The sequence below is a fragment of the Enhydra lutris genome, unplaced genomic scaffold (genome assembly GCF_002288905.1).
Source record: "Enhydra lutris kenyoni isolate GAN:26980312 unplaced genomic scaffold, ASM228890v2 scaffoldscaffold12, whole genome shotgun sequence".
NCBI lineage: Eukaryota > Metazoa > Chordata > Mammalia > Carnivora > Mustelidae > Enhydra > Enhydra lutris.
Window position 1 is genome coordinate 45,800,841 of NW_019154096.1, and position 19,390 is coordinate 45,820,230.

General features: G+C 39.1%; 1 protein-coding gene across 10 annotated transcripts in view; it reads right to left on the minus strand.

The window, feature by feature from the left end:
* The window catches only part of LOC111145121 (cytoplasmic polyadenylation element binding protein 3), a 148,808-nt gene that overhangs the window by 28,790 nt on the left and 100,628 nt on the right, over positions 1–19,390 (minus strand). For all 10 annotated transcript variants that reach the window (XM_022499780.1, XM_022499783.1, XM_022499782.1 and 7 more), the window contains 2 exons: positions 16,226–16,344; positions 2,247–2,361 (listed from right to left, as the gene is read on the minus strand). In XM_022499780.1, coding sequence (XP_022355488.1) covers positions 2,247–2,361; positions 16,226–16,344 — 234 coding nt within the window. The remainder of the gene's footprint in view (positions 1–2,246; positions 2,362–16,225; positions 16,345–19,390) is intronic.

A 19,390-nucleotide genomic window follows, 5' to 3' on the forward strand; every position in this document is an offset into this window, starting at 1 on the left:
AATAAATGTTTATTGTTCAAGTCAACTGCATTGTATTCAACTCGATTGCCTAGCAGAGTCAAAATGAATTCCTTTAAAAATAGTCTTTTATTCCAAGGCACACACCAGTCCACAAAGCACAGTGTGTTGCAAAGAAACCCAGTTCTGTGCACACGGATAAAAGCTGCAGAGGTTAATTCTTTTTGTTTAGATTACATGGATTCCAATCTGGAAGGCTTGGAGAGGGAGTAAAATGCTGCGATGCTAATATAGATTGCTTAGCCATCTAGAAACTAGCTACACTTATGGGAGGTGTTGGCATGGGGGAACACTCTCACTAGACCAAGGGAATGTAGATTACTATCCACTCAAGTGTAAAACAAAACCATTTTAAAACAAAAAGCTTTAGCTTAGCTTTAAAAAAAAAAAGAGAGAGAGAGAGAGAACTTTGAGACTTATAAAAGGTATACTGTCTAGGTAGAGAACACAAAATTCCATTTCTGACTAGACAACTAAATTTAACTCTTGCCTAATCCTAGGATTTGGAGCATCTTGTGAAGAATAGTAAAAAGGGTGAATAATAAAAAAAGGAATTTAGTTTCTAAACTTTTGTGTCTGTGACTTAAAAACAGACATAAAAAGTTAAAGCCAGTTCTGTGATTTTTATAACTATGGGACCTTTTCTTTCAGAATTTTTTTTTCAGATCCCCAACTAGAAAAAAAGGAGAGGGACCAGAATATAAAAACTAATTTGTACTTGTAGTTCGCTGCAAAAAAAAAGAATAACTAGAATGCTAGCAATAAATGTCCATTCTTTTAGAATACATACTTGATTAAAAGACTATCAAAGGGGATTCTTCTCCCTCTCTCCTCCTAAACGTAACACCAGTTAGAAAAAGACATAATATTCCATGCCCCCACCCACATTTTTTTTCCCCCCAAACACAAGCAGTTTAGAAACAAAGGGCTACATTTGCCCTCATCTCATGATGCTGTTCACGTTTGTGTTAGCCCTTCCTAGACTCTATTCTGACAGCAGATAAAAGGGAGGCATCTCTGCCGCTTGGTTTTTTTCCTCTGGCCACAGTTTTCCATTAGAGTGAGAACAAGACCTAAAGATATTTGACTTTCTGGAAAACTGTAAAATTACAAACTTCATAATCACAATTAATATGTTTTAAAGTCCTTCAAAATGGAAACATGAATATAACTTTAGATAGGCCTACAGTTACCTTTCAGGAGTGTGCTGAAGTTGAAATTTGAATAAATCCATTAGAAAAGCTGATGAACATTCAGAACTAAGAAGTCATCAAAGTCAGAGACAAATAGCTGTAATTCTTTTTTATAATTCTTGTATAATTATTTTTTTCACTACTTCATTTTAATGGTCTCTGCTTTTTCTTTTCTTTTTTAGGTAGAACTAAATCGGCCTGCTTACGAATAACAGAGAAAACATTGCACTTTTGCAACTACAGGGCAATAGCGACCTTATTTTTTCATTTTACTTTTGAAAAATAAACTCAATTACTTTAAGCACTTTAAAAACCTCGTTCTTACAAATAATTTTATTCTATTCTACTGGTAGAACACTGTTCCGCAACTGATTAGATTTATCTATGGATTTAAATATTGAAGTCATTGGCTCAGCATCACTTCAAATGCCCCAGTCAGTTAGGATTCTGCCCAATCTCAGCCCACAATTATTTTGTCATTGGAAAGCAACTTAAAAAAGAAAACAAGCAAACCAGGGAAGCTTTTAAAAAGTCGCAATAAAGATGCTCGAACATTAGTCATTTTTCAAAGTGCATTAAAAAAAGAGGGGATCTGTTTCACTTGGGAAGAATTCAGTTTGCTTCCCAGTGACACAATTCCTAAGCAGTGGTTTGGCTTGTCACTGAGGGGTACACAGCTGTGCTGGACAGCTTTCTGATGGGGTGACTTCTTTCTCTGTCACACATAACAATGCTGACTAGCATGAGAATGCACACTGCCAAATGTATTGTTATTATTTTTAAAATATGTGGTTGAGAACACTAAATAGAATTCATCCTTTCAAAATAACAGTTTAATGAAATTGACTCTCGTACCATAGGAAAATAAAGCATTTGGGGAGAAAACGTTTAATCCTGAAAGAGTTAGCTCAGTGAAATTTCTTTTTGGACATTGTGTATAGCTGAGCAGAAACCTAGAAAATATTAAAGACTAAATACAATGGGGATTTTGTTGTTGGTGGTTTTGTTTGTTGTGGTGTTACTATTTCCACTCACCAGCTCGAAGGGGTCGTGGAACTCCCCCAACAAAGATAGTTTTTCTGGGGTCCAAAGGCTGAGAACCATCCATTACAAAGTCACTGTCACTTAGGTTCCATGGTCGAATTTGCACCTGAAAAAAAGTCGTTTACTTGGTCCTTACTTCATTTCCATCAACCCCAAATGAGAATAAGGTGACTAAAGACAAACCCACTGATTTGTGCATTTTACACATACATAACCCAAACAAAATCCAGTTATTAATTTATGTTATCTGCATTAGGTGCCTTTCACCAGAACTTGGGGGATCTACTTACAGGTACTCTACTCAGCACTCTAAGACATATACCATGAAACCTTCAGAAACCACCCGTGGTTTTGAAAAAAAGCAGACTTTTAGAGACAGACTTGGGGTTTTGAATCGGATCCATTTTAACACATGATAGACTGTTTATAACCTGTCACAGTTCAGCACTTAGCTTTTTAAGAGCTCACCTAAAGAAAGGGAACAGGGATATGAGGAATATGTTGTAAAAATTATCTGTAGGTCTGGCTTTTAATTTTTTATCAACCCCTAAAATTGAAACATTCATCTTTCAGAAATATGGTTTAACACAGATCAACACTCATCGGGTTAGCATGGAATTACCAGCAATATCAAATATTGAAGCACACAGCTTATCTATTTTTGATTTATCTGATTTTCTTAAACCAGTTTGGTTAAATAAAGGTGAACCTAGAAACTGAAGTTATTTTTCAAAGAGTAGAAAAAGAAATCTTTATGGACATACTTCTTTCTATTTGGTACTATCTCTTCACCGGTACTCTGACTTCCTGCCTTCAAAAAACAAGGTATTTCATCAGAATTGTAACCTTAAAACATATTCCTTTCAATCCTTAACTCAATCATCAAAGAATAACTTAAAACAAAACCACACACACACAAAAACCCTCCCATAACAAAAGGAGAGCTTCAGTACTACCTGAGAATCAACCAGTTACTCAGCCGGGCAAGTGCTCTGGGAAATGAGCTAGGTAGAAGTAGAGAACCAATGTCTATCTTTAGGGAACACACACCTCTCCTTTCCCAGTCTCTCTGATAGGATAGGAAACATAACAGCTGAATTTTCATTTCCTTAGTATCAACACAATTTTTCATTTTCCCCATGGCTCAACTGTCAACACTTAATGCAAAAAAACACATAAGATGATTTCTTATGTGGCTTGACTGGTATCTAGAAGACTCTCATTTGAAAGGTAGTACATCTGTCAATTACAGTTTCAAACCACTTTGAATCAACTCTAGAACTGGCATTGCTCAGTTAGAGACAGTCCACAGATTCCTTATGATTGCTAGTGCAGCCCCTCCCCAACTTTTTGCCATTTATGACACTGTTGCCTTCACTAGTTTGTGAGAAGCAGTAAAATCTCCATTTCTTCCGTAGACCCTGAAAACGTGGACCTGTTTTCAGTTCAGCTGATGTTTAAGCATTTGTTTCACCTTTATCATGTGAAAAAAAAAAAAATTCTTGTTCTTCTCTTGAAATATTTCATCTATTTGACCAAAGTACTGTTCCCTTGACATTTATCACATAGGCGGATTCACGAATACCATAAAGCACCGCTTTTAAATTCCTTCATGAGGGCCCACTACTAATTTTTAATTAAGAACATAATTTCTTCATAATGTAAGAACAAAGAGTCTAATGTCCCCACTAACAAAAACGTAGGACATATCTTTTTCTACACAGAACCCTCTCTTCTTCCAGCCTCATCCTTGATAAATTTAAGGCAGCTTCAGGACCTGGTAAGGCAATTCCAATCATTTAGTGATGACTGAATTTAATTGTGGGTCACTTTGTTTCACAAATGAAAACAATTCCCTTGTAGTATCCATGGCGTTCTGGTTTCATTTAATCAGAAGTACAGAAAATGCAGCCTTCTATAATAGCTGTAGGTTACTGCTGCTCAGAAAAACTCCCCAGAAGATCGCAAACCTTCCTGCTGAGAGCTTTCATTACTGGCTCTTCTCCCGCCCACCCTTGCTTCGTTACATCACATACAACCCATTCCCTTAGCTATTCTTGTATTATAGATTAGGTAAAAATACAGGAAGAAGACTCAAGAGACAGTAATGATTAAACCCTATTCACAGAACCTGCATTTCCCAGCTGCCACGAGAAAAATAGCTCCTCAGAGCTCCCACCACCACAGAATCAGAGAAATGTCAACATAGGCCAACATCAGCACATTCTACACACTAAGCAAAAAGTAATACTGTGGTACTGTTTGCACTGGGAAGTTCCATTCACACTCTGTTTTCCCTCTGAAATATAAGCTCGCTCTCACATAAGGCATGTTCTCCACCTTCTAAGTTTATTTTCAGCCCTCAGGGCCTGATACCCATATTTTATCTTTCTGACTTACTCTTTGAATATATTTTCTGGTCCTCACTTATATATGTAGGTATTTCTCTACCTTTTAAATACCATGCTTTTTAAACTGACTCAAATATACTGTAGAAAGGAGCAGAATACAAATAAAAGAACAGCTTTTTTATTATCTTCATTTATTTAATAATTATTGTTGAGACTGGATGAAATTAGAGCTCTGTTCTAATTCAATATAAACTTCCCCCAGCAAAACAACCTCTACATATATAGGCATCACTGAGTGTATGTGTGAAACAACGCTTCCAGTATGTTGTCAAATAGGCTATACTCTGGGCGGTAAGAGCCTCAACATCCTGAGGGCTGGGAGTTTAGGGACTTCATCAGAGAGGGTGGAAATTCCCTTACATGAGCCTGACAGTGATTCCAACACTCCTTCCTGGAGAAACCTGATCACATTTGCTTAAAAAGGTCACTCTAGAAAGAGGCACGGCCCATTGGCCTTCAGCTATGCCATGTCCTCATAGTAGGGGTTACGCAAAACCAAATGTCCACAGGGATGGACAGGTAGCACAGACTTATCAGCCACCAGAGCAGTTAGTCGTTAGGCAGGCAAAGACACCCGGGAGTAAAATGTTCCTTTTAAAGGAAGCAGACACTTCTCAGCTCCAGCAAGTAATTATTGTTTGTGAATGTGTTGCCAGATTTTTCCATTTTTGAAAAGTAGCTAGAAATTCAGATTTTTATGTGGAACTTCAAGGTTTTAATTTTATGCTGAGAAAGAATTAAAATGTTAAAGCCACTGTACAGCTAAACCAAACTAACGGCAGACCAGATCTATCTTGTGGGCCTCAGACTTGTGATCTCTGACTGAAAGGTTTACTTTCTAGTAAACCCCATAGCTCCCAATGGAATGTGGTCTTTCATAAACAATCATGAGAGAAAAAACAAAAATGGTTTTTCCTTGGTTTCTTTTTTAAGCGTGTATTCCTATGGAAGCTCTGGTGAGGATCGTGAAACCTACTCTTTGGCTGGATTACTTGCTTCTTAATTCTTAAGAATAATCTGAATTAATATCTGAATTAATAATCTTCCTTGCATAATTGCTTATCTCCAAAGGCAAATCTTTTTAAGGATAAAGACAAAAACCAACGTAAAGGTGGTGCTATTAATATATCAATTTGTGCCATAGAGTGTCTCTAACAGACTTCAAGAAGCCTAAAAGTATGTAACATTAATCATATCAACAGTTAGTACTGAAAGCACTCATTTTCCTTTTCAAGGATTCCCAATGTATGTTCTGTGAACAAGTCTGTAGGGTTGTTCTGCCAGACATGCAGTGTTTAGGAAAAGTTACAGGCTCTCTTCCTTCTTGGAGTTTCATGGCACCCATTGGTGTATATTAATCAAAGGCCCTTGGTAGGGTTATGGACATTGGGGAGGGTATGTGCTATGGTGAGTGCTGTGAAGTGTGTAAACCTGGCGATTCACAGACCTGTACCCCTGGGGCTAATAATACATTATATGTTTATTAAAAAATTTAAAAATTAAAAAAAAAAAAACACACGTCGGAGTAAAAAAAAAAAAAAGGCCCTAAGAAATTCTACAGTAAAGAAATCTGTTCAAATATTGTTTAATCCAGCATTTCCAAAAATTTTCTCATAACAACTACTAACATCCACACTTTGGTAATACTGCCCAATTATATCTTACTCTTAGTATGTAACAAAATATGGCATAACAAGGCTGAACCAACTGAACAAAATGTAGAAACTTCACTCCAATCACAGCTTTTTTTCACCTATTTCCTGCTATTGCTCTAAAAGGGTTGTTCTTATAGAAATTAACTTTAAGTGGTTAAGAGCATAGTAAATATAAATAATAGCTCAAAAAAAATTGAAAGCTTTCTGACTAAACTGCACAAAAGAGATGTTTGGCTATTTTGATACCAATAAAGAATAAAATATTTAATTACAGTCCCATGTAAAAACCGAAGCGTCAGCCTATGTAAAACTAAAAGTCATTCACAGGGATAAGAGCAGGCCAAGTGTTAGGAAAAAAAAATTTAAGAAATAGAGTGTGGGTCACTTATTTTGACAAGAAGATATAAGATCATTTTTTAGAAATTAATTTCATCAAAAATTTGCAAAAGCCTCTAAGTAAAAATTCAATATAAAATACATTTTTATTGTATCTTTAATAACTGGATAAGAGAAAACACATAGCTTTAGTAAGAACAGTTTTTTAACATAACAACTACTAACATCCACACTTTAAGTCTTCACACATGACCAAGCCACCCTATGGCTCTAGAATTCTCTGTTTAGACCACTATTTAGAATTTAGACATTTATCTACTAGTAAATAACAGTACCTTCAGCTCATTTTGAACATCTCACCTATATTTCATCCTCGTCTGATCATCTCTTTAGGTTACAAACATCCAACACAGGAACGTCCTACTGCATAGGGCACTCCTTTTCATCTCTTCATCTCAAGACCACGCCACAAAGCAACCAAACTGTTCAGAGTCAACAGTGCAATCTGGTGGCCAGCACAGGAAACTACCTGATCAAAACCCCTTCCCTGCTGTTTTCTTTCCCTTGAGTTTCCCATAAAGTATATGGTGTAGCCTCCCTACCCCCCATTTCCTCTTTCTTTTTTCTATACCCTTCAAACTCCTACTCAGGAGGAGGTCTCCATTTTTCTCTCCCTAGTCATATAATCCTTTCAATCTACATGAGTCATAAAAGCAATACTGCAGAAACATCAGGACTGCTCTCCCGAGCAACCAGCAGCATCGCCGCTCTTCTGATGGCCAGGATGAGTCAGCTAAACTTAGGTCCCCTGACATACAGCTGCAACAGCTCGGCTGCAGGGGTAATGAACTCAGGCCCACCCCAGCTGTCAGCAATTCTATTTTAAGCATCACAGACCTCACAGAATGACTGGAGTGCCCCACAGTATCACGAATAAATAAGTTTGTGGTTTGTGAGGCATCTTTATCTCTTCCATGCTGAAAGGGGTTGTTTTATTATTATTAACCACCAAAACTAACACCGTAACAGCAATAATTACGGTCTGGATTCTCCAAAGAACGTTCATGTTTGGTATCTCATTTCAACCCAATTTCTTTTTTTTTTTAATAATTTTTTTTTTTTAATTTGACACAGAGATCACAAGTAGGCAGAGAGGCTGGCTCCCTGCTGAGCAGAGAGCCTCATGTGGGGCTCGATCCCAAGACCCTGAGATCATAACCCGAGCCGAAGGCAGAGGCTTAACCCACTGAGCCACCCAGGCGCCCCAACCCAATTTCTTTTTTAAAAATTAATTAATTAATTTTAAAGAGATTTTATTTATTTATTTGTCAGAGAGCAAGAGAGAGAGCACAAGCAGGGGGAGAGAAGCAGGCTCCTTGCTGAGCAAGGAGCTGGTTGCGGGACTCCATCCCAGAACTTTGGGATCATGACCTGAGCTGAAGGCAGATGCTTAACCAACTGAGCCACCCAGGCGCCCCTCAACCTAATTTCTACCATACAACTCTCTAACAAAAAGGTGAGTCAGTTTCCAGGAGTTTAGATGCTGCTTATTATTTTCAAGTGCTGCTCTCCACCCAATGGAGAGGAGGAGATATCTTCCCTGTATCTTCTGGGGGAAGTGGCCAGAGAGCAACCTAATAGTTCATTGGTTTCACTGCTCTTGATAAGAGTTTTCTACCCTGGGCTGCTCTGGGAACTCCAATCAGAATCCTACTGGGCCTCTAAGCAGAAAACTAACTCTCAGACTCAAACTATTTCTCCCACTCCGTACATAGAAACAGATTACAGGCCCCAGAGAGCTTCATCAAAATAGGCAGGATTCTTCTACTGTAGTAGATTCTACTACTATAGTAACCCTGGGAAATTCTCTCATGCCCTCCCAGAATGCTCCAGGTCCACCATCAGGGTCAGGAAACGGTCTAGGTACAAAAAAGAACGCCCTGCCATCTGTACCAAGCTGCACAGCCTGCCTGATGTAGGGAAACCACAGGCTTTCAGTCCTTCAGCTACTTTTGAACAATTCAAATAGCACTCTGCATACTGTTCCCTAAAGAGGGTGATCTACATCTTTGCTCTGTGCTTGACTTAGTAAAGCAATTACCAATTAAATGTAGTGATCAATACCCATACTTGTAACTGGAAGATTCGATGGAAATCTTCTCTCTAAAGGCTTTCCTGACTCCTTCAGGAATATCTGACCACTTTGCCTTTGAGCCCCCACCCTAGGGCTACTCCTTATAAAACTTTTCTCATAGCACCTTGGACTCCTTACTTCACTTAGTATTTACATGTCTATTTCCTTCCCCTGGGCTCTAGGGTCCTCTAAGGGGGAGACCATATCTATGTGTGGGTCCCAATTGCCTGGCAAAGCACCCAACAGAGTGAGTGCTCTGTGCTCATCAGCGGTCTGGTGAATTAACAAAGGTTTTCCTGCAGGGCAGACATTGATGCCGCAAGATGTCCAGCCACTGCCCTTCTACAGCTCCCAGATCACTCTCCTCACTCCACTGAAAGCCACCTGCCCGGGATAGGGAAATACAGTGTTGTCTGATCACCAGTGGGAGCCCTGAGGCCTCGTCTAATCAGTGCAAATTTCTGATGTCCCCCCACTCCTGTGATCTGCTCAGTGATCAGAATTGCCCAGTGCTCATCATCGCTGCTGATACTCCTACATCATTTAGAAAATATAAGCACGATAGATGATTTCCTTTTTTTTTTTTTTTTTGATGATTTCCTTTTGAAAGAAGAAACTAGCACTTTTGAAGGCATACACTACCCCACTGTGTGAGGCACTTGAACACAGACACACTTAAACTTACCATAACTTAAACTCACCATAACTTTATGCTGTAAACATTACCCCTACTTTAGAGATAAGGAAACAAGGGCTAAGAAAAGTCAAGTCAAGTCAGAACTGAAACCCAGGTTTATCTGACCCAGAGTCTATATAGATACTCTTTCCAATGCAATGATGTCCTGTGCCTGCAAGAGTCCTTGTCCTTCAGGCTACTTGGCCACCAGCCATGCTTCCTGAGAGTCACCTGAACAAGCCAAAATGCATTTTTATTTGTGAATGATTAATTTCTCTCTTCTTTCTAAGTTCATTCTGCTCCTTTTCAATTAAGAAATGACTGGTAGAGTCTTCTTAAACCTACTAACAAAATCAGCAGCTAGAAAAGCTGAAGAAAATGATTTAGCAATGAACTGGCACTGTATTCAGCTATTTTAACTTCCAGGTTCATAGCCTCAAGCAACTGTGCTCTTGCAGCCAGATGATTTTGTCCAATGTCTGCACAAATGTGTATTTCCAGCTCCATGGTACTAGGACAAGGATGTTGTTACTGGCATGCTGATCACTAAAACTCTTGAGAGTAATATACACATAAAAGTTCAAGTTACCTAAGTTTTTCCTGGGAAGAAGCCTATTCTTTGAATGAGCTTCATGGAATACTAATTCCACCAAAACTTCCACATGTATAATCCCCAAACAGGTATATCAACTGCTGGATTAAAAAATATTACACAAATTTATTTACTGCAAGACTTCTCAGAACCTTAATATATCAACTTTCCCCAAATGTTCTTGCCTACGGAATGCTTAATTGAAGGAGAAAATGGATATAAAATGCACAAAATTCTCAACAAATGACATCTATTATTGTTATGAGTAAACCTTTTGGCAATGATGCTCTCAAGAGACAAGTGTCTGATGGGCCAGGTGTTCTTCAAAACGCACTCTGGAAAATACTAAATATGGTCCCTTAAGGGGACTCCTAGAAACTATTTTAGTATATCAAAACTGCGGCATCTTTTAGAACTCCCTGAAAAGGAATATTAGGTCCGAAGATTCAAACACTAAGAAACTCTGGACTCAAATGCAAATTCAGAGAGTGGGGAGAGGAGAAGGCTATATTATGAATAAGAGGTATTTCTCTCATTTTAGAGGAGAAATTCCTCCTTTGGAGAAATTCCTATGATAGAAGGTGCCCAAACCATGAAATTTAGACCAAAAGGAACAAATAAATAAATAAAGAAGATTAGAAATGCTGAAATACCCCAAGGAGGGATATAACAAATCCGATTTGACTGAGCCAAGATAAAATTATAGTTATTGTCTTAGGAGGTAGTAGGTGGAGAATGAAAGAGTTCAAGTAAATATACCACAAACCCGAGGACTGAGGCCATCAATCAAGGAGCCCTGTAACTGAGCCCCTAGTTATTTTCCCAATTTAATTTCCCTCTGCTCCTTTTCATACATTTGTGCTTCATCTAACCAACCTAAATGTTCTCCACTCATTCTACACAGTTTCTCATTTCTGTGTTTATACTTTTGCCTTTCTCTGCAATGTCCATTTCCCGCAATTCCATAGCTCCACCTCTCCCCTGGCTAATCTCCAAACGCTTTTCAACTTTCAAGGCCTAGTTCCAATGACACATCATCCAAGAAGCTTTCTTTCTCACTCCAGGTATGTATAAACTCTCCAAAGCACTTAATCTTTATCTTCATTGTATTTGTTATTTTCCCTAATTTGACAAATATTTGAAAAACTTTTATGTGCCAGGCTCTATAGGTTCATATATTTGTTTTATCTACCCATTATACTTTAACTTTCTGAACACAGGATTTTGTCCAATTCATAGTAATCAGCTCTAATGTCTTATCCATAGTTGGCACTCAAACATGGTCTAAAGGAAGGAAGGCACATTACTTTGAAAAGATGGCTGTATGTGGGCTGGAGATAGCTATAATAGTAGGTGTGAGTCACTATAGATGGTGTAGTGATCAGAGAAGGCTTCAGGAAAGAGATGGCATTTGAGAGGCATCTTAAAATAACTGCAGCAATTAGAAATTGAGACAGGAACAGAAATATTTCAGTCAACTGGAATATAGGGTTCAGAAGGAAAGCAGAAAAAAGAAAGGTTGAAAAAACTTTAAGTCACACTCGGAAGGTTTTAGTCCCAGGCAAAAGGATCTGGACTGTCTGTATGCCTAAAGAGGAGGGACTAAAAGTGTTAGCTCATATATTAACAGGAGTAGGAAAGACCAGAATTATAGAGAGATTGGACAGAATTAAAAGAACTAAACCAGATTCCAACTGGTTTCCAGCTTCCTTTGCGCTCAACATTTTTTTTCAATTTTTGTTTTTCAAATTTTGAGTGGATGACCATGTTACCCGAGCAATAACCAAAATTCAGTTTTAAATATATAGTTGACCCGTGAACAACACAGGTTTGAAATGTGCAAGTCCACTTATATGCATACTTTTTTCAATAAAGGCAGTATGGTACACTTTTCCTCTTCCTTATGATTTTTTTAAAAGATTTTTTAAATTTATTTGAGAGAGAGAGAGAGAGAGAGAGAGCATGAGAAGGGGGAGGGTCAGAGGGAGAAGCAGACTCCCTGCCTAGCAGGGAGCCCAATGCAGGACTCGACCCCAGGACTCCAGGATCATGACCTGAGCCGAAGGCAGTCACTTAACCAACTGAGACACCCAGGTGCCCTTTATGATTTTCTTAGTAACATTCTCTTTTCTCTAGCTTACTTAATTGTAAGAATAAGGTATAACAGTATATATAACATACAATATGTTTAATCAAGTATATATGTTATTGTTAAAGCTTGTGGCAATAGTAAATATCAGTGGTCAAGTTCCTGGGAAGTCAAAAGTTATATGTGGATTTTTGAACTACATGGGGGTCAGTACCCCTAATACTCCCACCCCACCCCATTGTCCAAGGGTCAACTGTATAGCAAAATAAATCTGTCATATCTCAGGATATTTATAAATTGTGATTATGCTATAAATTGTAAGGAGGGGGAAGCAGGAAACTTCTAGGATACTCCTTCCAAAGTGTCTACTATGCCACATCTCTGACCAAAGTGTTTTAGAAGGTAAGAACCATAAACATCTCCTTCCACGCCCTGTCTTCAAGGTTACTGTTTTTCAGTCCTTATCTCTGTTAGTCTCTGGCAAGTTTCCTGCTCTATCAATTTGCTATTTTGAACCTTCAGGTTCAGCCTTTTTATATGTTCAAAAAGTGGAGTCACTCTGACAAGAGAAACCACTGTCACAGTGTCTGTCCGCTTCACTGGAAGCCTGGGCAAGAACACAGCTATCCTTTGGGATGCCTAGAATATCTGAGCAATGGAACTTCTCTTGGTGGAGGAGGGAAAAAAATCACACAGCCAGGAGCTCTGCAGTAACTCCTGCTCTTAACAATTTGTTTACCCTTCTTTGGGACTGAGAAGTCAATCAAACAAGCTATCAATACAGTGTCTTCTGCCATCTTTCAGGATCAGACCTATACCTAGGGTAGGCTGAGTGCTCGTGTAAATGAAAGGTAATCACTGACCAAAAGTATCTTCCTAATACTATCTGAAACCCACTGATTAGGGATTTGTTTGAGTTCAAAAACAAACATAGTCTTAGAGAGGTGAGAGGGGACCTTGCTATCAGGCTCTGTATTAGGAAAACAATCTGATTAACCTAATCCACAAAAAGGGAATGTGGGTTTGACTGGGGGGAAGGGATAAGGGAGAAGGTCAAAGGATAGAAAATCTGTGAGATCATTCTGGAACACTGTATATTTCCAAAGAGAAATCCAGGGAGGACCAGAGAGAACTAAACAACAGAATGAGGGCACTAGGATCCTGAGAGGTAGCCAAGCTAAGAAGTAGAAAAATCAAGAAAGAGCCATAGCTCAGAAGATTTGGTGAATGAGTTCCAAAGGCTGACTTTACCTTGAGTTATTGCCAAGGTCCTCATTTACTCCCAATAGTTTAACCCAGCTCTCACTTTCTGTGGGAGCATCCAAAATGAGGTAGAATGTACCGAAACTTGGGTGGCCAAATGAGTTTGGGAGTGATAGATATGAAGCGAAGCCAAGAAAGAGAAGGTTCCAAAAATGGAGCCAAAAGAGCTGGAACCCAAAATGGGATCCAGTTCATTAGAATTACAGGTATTTGGGGACTTTTCTGTTTCCCATCCTACGTTATATTTAAATTGTTTTTGCTGAAAGTTTTGAGTATGCCTGGGTTAAAGAAATACGTGATCAGCAGCCACCATTCAAAATTCACCAAGCTCCAATAAAACCTCTTCACCTGAGTTCAGAAAATGAAAACTGCAATAAGGCAGAAATTTGTAGAAACACAGTGAAAGTTAGTTTGCCCATAAACATTTCCAAAACAGATAATTACACTAATTATTTTCAAAAGTCCTTCAAGCCCAGGGTAATACACGTATTTGGAGGGAAAACAATCAACATACCACAGCCATCTGCAACTGCCACTGCTCATTCCCTTCTCAAAAGATGTCCAGTCCTGGTGAAGGCTTGCCCTGACAAGGCATAATACCCTCCTTCTCCCACAGAGCCAGGAACATGACCCTTCCAAGGTTCACAAGCCCATCTGCTCATCTCCATTCTCCTCTCCTCAATTCAACAGCTTCTTCTTCTTCTTCTTTTTTTAAAATTAACATATAACGTATTATTTGCTTCAGGGGTACAGGTCTGTGAATCATCAGTCTTATACAATTCACAGCACTTAACATAGCACATACCCTCCCCAATGTCCATAACCCAGCCACCCTATCCTTCCCTACCCGACCCCACACCCACAACCCTCAGTTTGTTTCCTGAGATTTAGAGTCTCTTATGGTTTTTCTCCCTTCCTGGTCCCATCTTGTTTCATTTTTTCCCCTCCCTTCTCACCACCACCCCCTGCCCTGCCTCTCAAATTCCTCATATCAGAGAGATCATATGATAATTGTCTTTCTCTGATAATTCAACAGCTTCTTAATCTACTTTGGGCGTAACTATCTCTATGCAGACCTCTACCCCTCTGCCTTTTTTATGTATAAATATATTTCAAATCCTCTCCTACAGTGACAGAGGCTCTCTGGAGGTTGACCATTTACCTTTCAGATATCTGACCCCACCATATTGGGATTAGTCTCTCTAATCACATGCTATTCCAAAGAGATTTAGAGAAGTTACCTCAGCGTTCTCATTATTTACTCAGATGAAGCACTGCATACTTGCACACTCCCATCCTAGCCACAAAGCACAGACTTTCCACATTGTTTAAATTCAGACTAAGGTTCCTTACTCTTTTTCCTGAGCTTATCCATGTTGGCTAACTGCTATAAAAATTTGGTAATGGCCCCAGAATTTGAAAAATACAGGGGCACAGTCACACTTGCTAAAATCCTGTTTCTTCTGCATCGATTATTCTATGACTCAATATCCCCATTCTTTAGTGACTCCTTCTGCTTTCCATGCTGCAGTCTCCCCCTTATAGGTGGACAAGTCCTAGTAGCATTCTTTTGCAACCAACTGTAAATCCTATTCTAGAGGTCACCACCATTCCTTCCAGCAGACCTTACCATGTGCATAAACTCTAAACTTGCTCTCCTAACTATAGCACTCTTTGGCACTAATAGCATTGTCCAATTATACTTGTACAAGTCCCAAATACTTTCACATTCATTTTTCTCTTACCTGAGCTGCTCAACATCCCAGAGAGACATCATATTCCTGCCATTTTATAGATAATGAAACCAAGATTCTACAAGTATTAGGTGACTTATTCTGAGCCAAGCAGATAATTTAAATGAGCTGGAGTCAAGATTTCTACTTCTGACCCCAACTCTTTCCCCATGCACATTTCTGAAAATAAATCTAACTGCTAAGCAAGCTACACATGGCTGGTATTAGTCTGACAGGATGTGCTGCAGGCCCTGTGAGAGATACCTGCTTTGGTCCCTTAGTCTGTATCACTATTTTTAACCCTATTTCCCACCCCTAGCGCCAGTTCTTGATACACAAATTCACTCCCCCCCAATTTCCCTCCATCCTACTTCTACCATGTTAACCAATTACTTTTTTTGTTGTTATTCTGAATATAGTCTTGCCCCTTCTCCACTGATAACCCCTCTGTCAGGAGAAAGGAAGCAGTCTTCTTCTCTTACCCTATGACTTACTCATACTCTTTGGTTCAGAAACTACAAACTCTGTATACACATACATTTATTTATATTATGGGTCCATGTTCTCTGTCCTTGCCTTCTCCTGCCCTGTTCGAAGCTATCCGTTTGAGAGTGTAAGCTCCTGGCCCAGAAGGCTCTAGCTAGTCCATTGTGAGTACCATCCAGCACAATGCCTTGCATTCACAGGATCATAAACACTGCCGATTACGATCTTTTTTAAAAAAAAATAAGTAAATTATTCCTGTCCTTGATCTGAAATACTGACAGAAACCAGTTGCCAAAACCACTAAGAGCATTGTTTACTTCAATTCAGAGTTACTGAATAGGAATTAGCTTAAAAGAGCTGTAAAGTGAAAGACAAGGACATATTTGTTTACACGCAGTCCCAAAGGGATAAAACGAAATACTGAGTAATTTGTTATTAGTTTCCCATCCACAAGAGTCCAGCTCTACTGCATAGCAAGGTCACCCCGGGTAAGAGGATCCTAGTTACCAGCATTCCCATTACAGAGAGGATGTGATCAGCTATTCCAAATGCATACATGCTCTAGCAAAGCATCCGCTGGCTGCGTATCACTTACCGGTTTATCCTTGATGGTGGGGCTGGACACGCACAGGTACAGCTTCCCGTCTTCTTCCAGGCAGGCATCTATCAACGCTTGCACTGAGCTCTCCTCCTGGAACAGCAGAAAGGCATAGCCTTGGGAGAACAAAAACAAAAGGACAGAGAGAGAAATCAGTACGTTAAACTCAAAGTACCAAATAAAAACTTACCCGCTGTTTCACTTTGGCAAGTTCTTACTAAAATCCAAGAACTTGAAATGGGACACAAGGATGTAATAGTCACTGAGACTTTCATATGCCAAGCATTGGGTTAGGTACTTGTAGACATTATCTTGCTTAATTCTCATAAGTACTCAGGGGAGCAAGTTCAGAACTCCTCTATGGAATTTCCATGAAATATAAACACACCTCATTTTATTGTCCTTCACGTTATTATGCTTTGCAGATACCGCAATTTTTTTTTTTTTTTACAAACTGAAAACCTGTGGCAACCCTACGTCAGGTAAATCTTTTGGAACCATTTTTCCAACAGCATTTTCTTACTGTGCGTCGCTCTGTCACATTTTGGCAATTCTCACAGTATTTCAAACGTTTTCATCATGATTATTATATTAGTCATGGTGATCTGTGATCAGGGCTCTTTGAGATTACTATTGTGATTGTTCTGGGGAGCCGTGAACCGGGCCCACATAAGAAAGTGAACTTCATAGATACTGTGTGTGTTCTGACTGTTCCAGTGACCAGCCATTCCACTGTCTCTCTCCCTCTCCATGGCCTCCCTATTTCCTGAGACACACCATATTGAAAATAGGCCAATTAATAACCCAACAATGGCCTCTAACTGTTCAAGGAAGAGTCACATTTCTCACTTGAAATCAACAGCTAGAAACGATCAAGCATGGTGCAGAAGACATGTTGAAAGCTGAGAGAGGCTGAAGGCAAGGCCTCTTGAGCCAGTTACTCAAGGTGCAAATGTAAAGGAAAAGTTCTCGAAGGAAATTAAAAGTGCTACTCCAGTGAACACATGAGTGATAAGAAAGCAAAACAGCTTTATGACTGATAAATGAAAAAAGTTCTAGTGGTCTAGATAGATCAAACCAGCCACAAAATTCCCTTCAACCAAAGCCTAACCCAGAGCAAGGCCTTGACTCTGCAATTCTATGAAGGATGAAGAGAGGTGAGGAAGCTGAAGAAGAAAAGCTGGGAGCTAGCAGAAGCTGATTCAGGAAATTTAAAGAAAGACGCCATCTCTGTGACATAAAAGTGCAAAGTTAAGCAGCAAGTGCTGATGTAAAAGCTGTAGCAGGATATCCAGAAGATCTTCTTAAGGTAATTAATGAAGGTGCTTGCAGTAAACAGCAGCTTTTTCAATGTAGATGAAACAGCTTTCTATTGGAAGAAGATGCCATCTAGGACTTTAACAGCTAAAGAGGAGAAGTCAATGCCAACCTTCAAAGCTTCCAAGGGCAGGCTCACTCTCTTATTAGGCATTAATACAGCTGGTGACTTTATGTTGAAGCCAATGCTCATTGACCATTCTGAAAATCCCATAGCCCTTAAGAATTATGACAGATTTACTTTGTGCACTCTAAATGGAATAATAAAGCCTGGATGATAGCACATCTGTTTACAAGATAGTTTATTGATGATTTTAGGTCCACTATTGACCTACTGCTCAGGAAAATAGATTCCTTTCAAAATATTATTGCTCATTACAATGTACTAGGTCACCCAAAAGCACTGATGGAGATGTACAATGAAATGAATGTTGTTTTCATGCCTGCTAACACAATGTCCACTCTACAGCCCATGGATCAAGGAGCCATTTCAACCTTCAAGTTTTACTATTATTTTTTTAAGTTTATTTATTTATTTTAGTAAAGATCTCACACCCCAAGATCAAGAGTCGTAGGTACCTTCAACTGAAACAACTAGGCGCCCCAGTCTTACTATTTAAGAAATACATTTCATAAGACTATAGCTACCAGAGATTCCTCTGATGGATCTGGACAAAGTAAACTGAAAACCTTTTGAAAAAGATCTACCATTCTAGATGTCATTAAGAACAATCATGATCATGGGAAGAGGTCAAAATATCACCATGACAGGAGTTTGGAAGAAGTTGATTCCAACTTAAGGATGACTTTGAGGGGTTCAAGACTTAAGTGCAGATGTGGTAGAAATAGCAAGGGAACTAGAATAAGTATATTTTAAATGAAGATGTAACTGAATGGCTGCAATCTCAGCCAGTTTTAATGACAAAACTTTAACAGATGAGGCGCTGTTTCTCACAGAGGAGCAAAGAAATGGCTTCTTGAGAGGAAATCTATTTCCAATGAAGATGCTATGAAGATTGTTGAAATAACAAAAGATTTAGAATATTACATAAACTTAGCTGATAAAGCAAAGGCAGAGTTTGAAAGGATTGACCTCAATTTTGAAAGAAGTTCTACTGTGGGTAAAATGCTATCAAACAGCATCATATGGTACAGGGAAATCATTTGTGAAAGGAGTCAATCAATGTGGCAAAGTTAATTGCTGTCTTACTTTAAGAAATTACCACATCCATCCCAAACTTTAGCAATCCCCACCCTGATCTGTCAGCAGCCATGAACACTGAGACAAGATTCTCCACCAACAAAAAGATTACAACTCACCAAAAGCTCAGATAATGGTTAGTGTATTTTAGCAATAAAGTAATTTTTAATTAACGTATGTACAGTTTTTTAGATATAATGCAACTGCACACTTAATAGACTACAGTATGGCATAAACATAACTTTTTTTGAAGATTTTATTTATTTATTTAACAGAGAGAGATCACAAGTAGGCAGAGCGGCAGGCAGAGACAGAGGGGGAAGCAGGCTCCCTATTGAGCAGAGAGCCTGATGAGGGGCTCGATCCCAGGACCCTGAGATCAAGACCTGAGCAGAAGGCAGAGACTTAACCCACTGAGCCACCCAGGTGCCCCAGTAAACATAACTTTTATATGCACTGGGAAACTAAAAAATTGGTTTGATTCACTTTATTGAAATATTTGCTTTATTTGGGTGGTCTAGAACTAAACCCACAATATCTCCATGGCATGCCTATAAATCTGGTCATCATGAGAGCAGGCCGATTCATCATTGGCCTGAGCCACAACCACCAGCCAAAAAACCAGCATCATCTGTCCCCCAAAC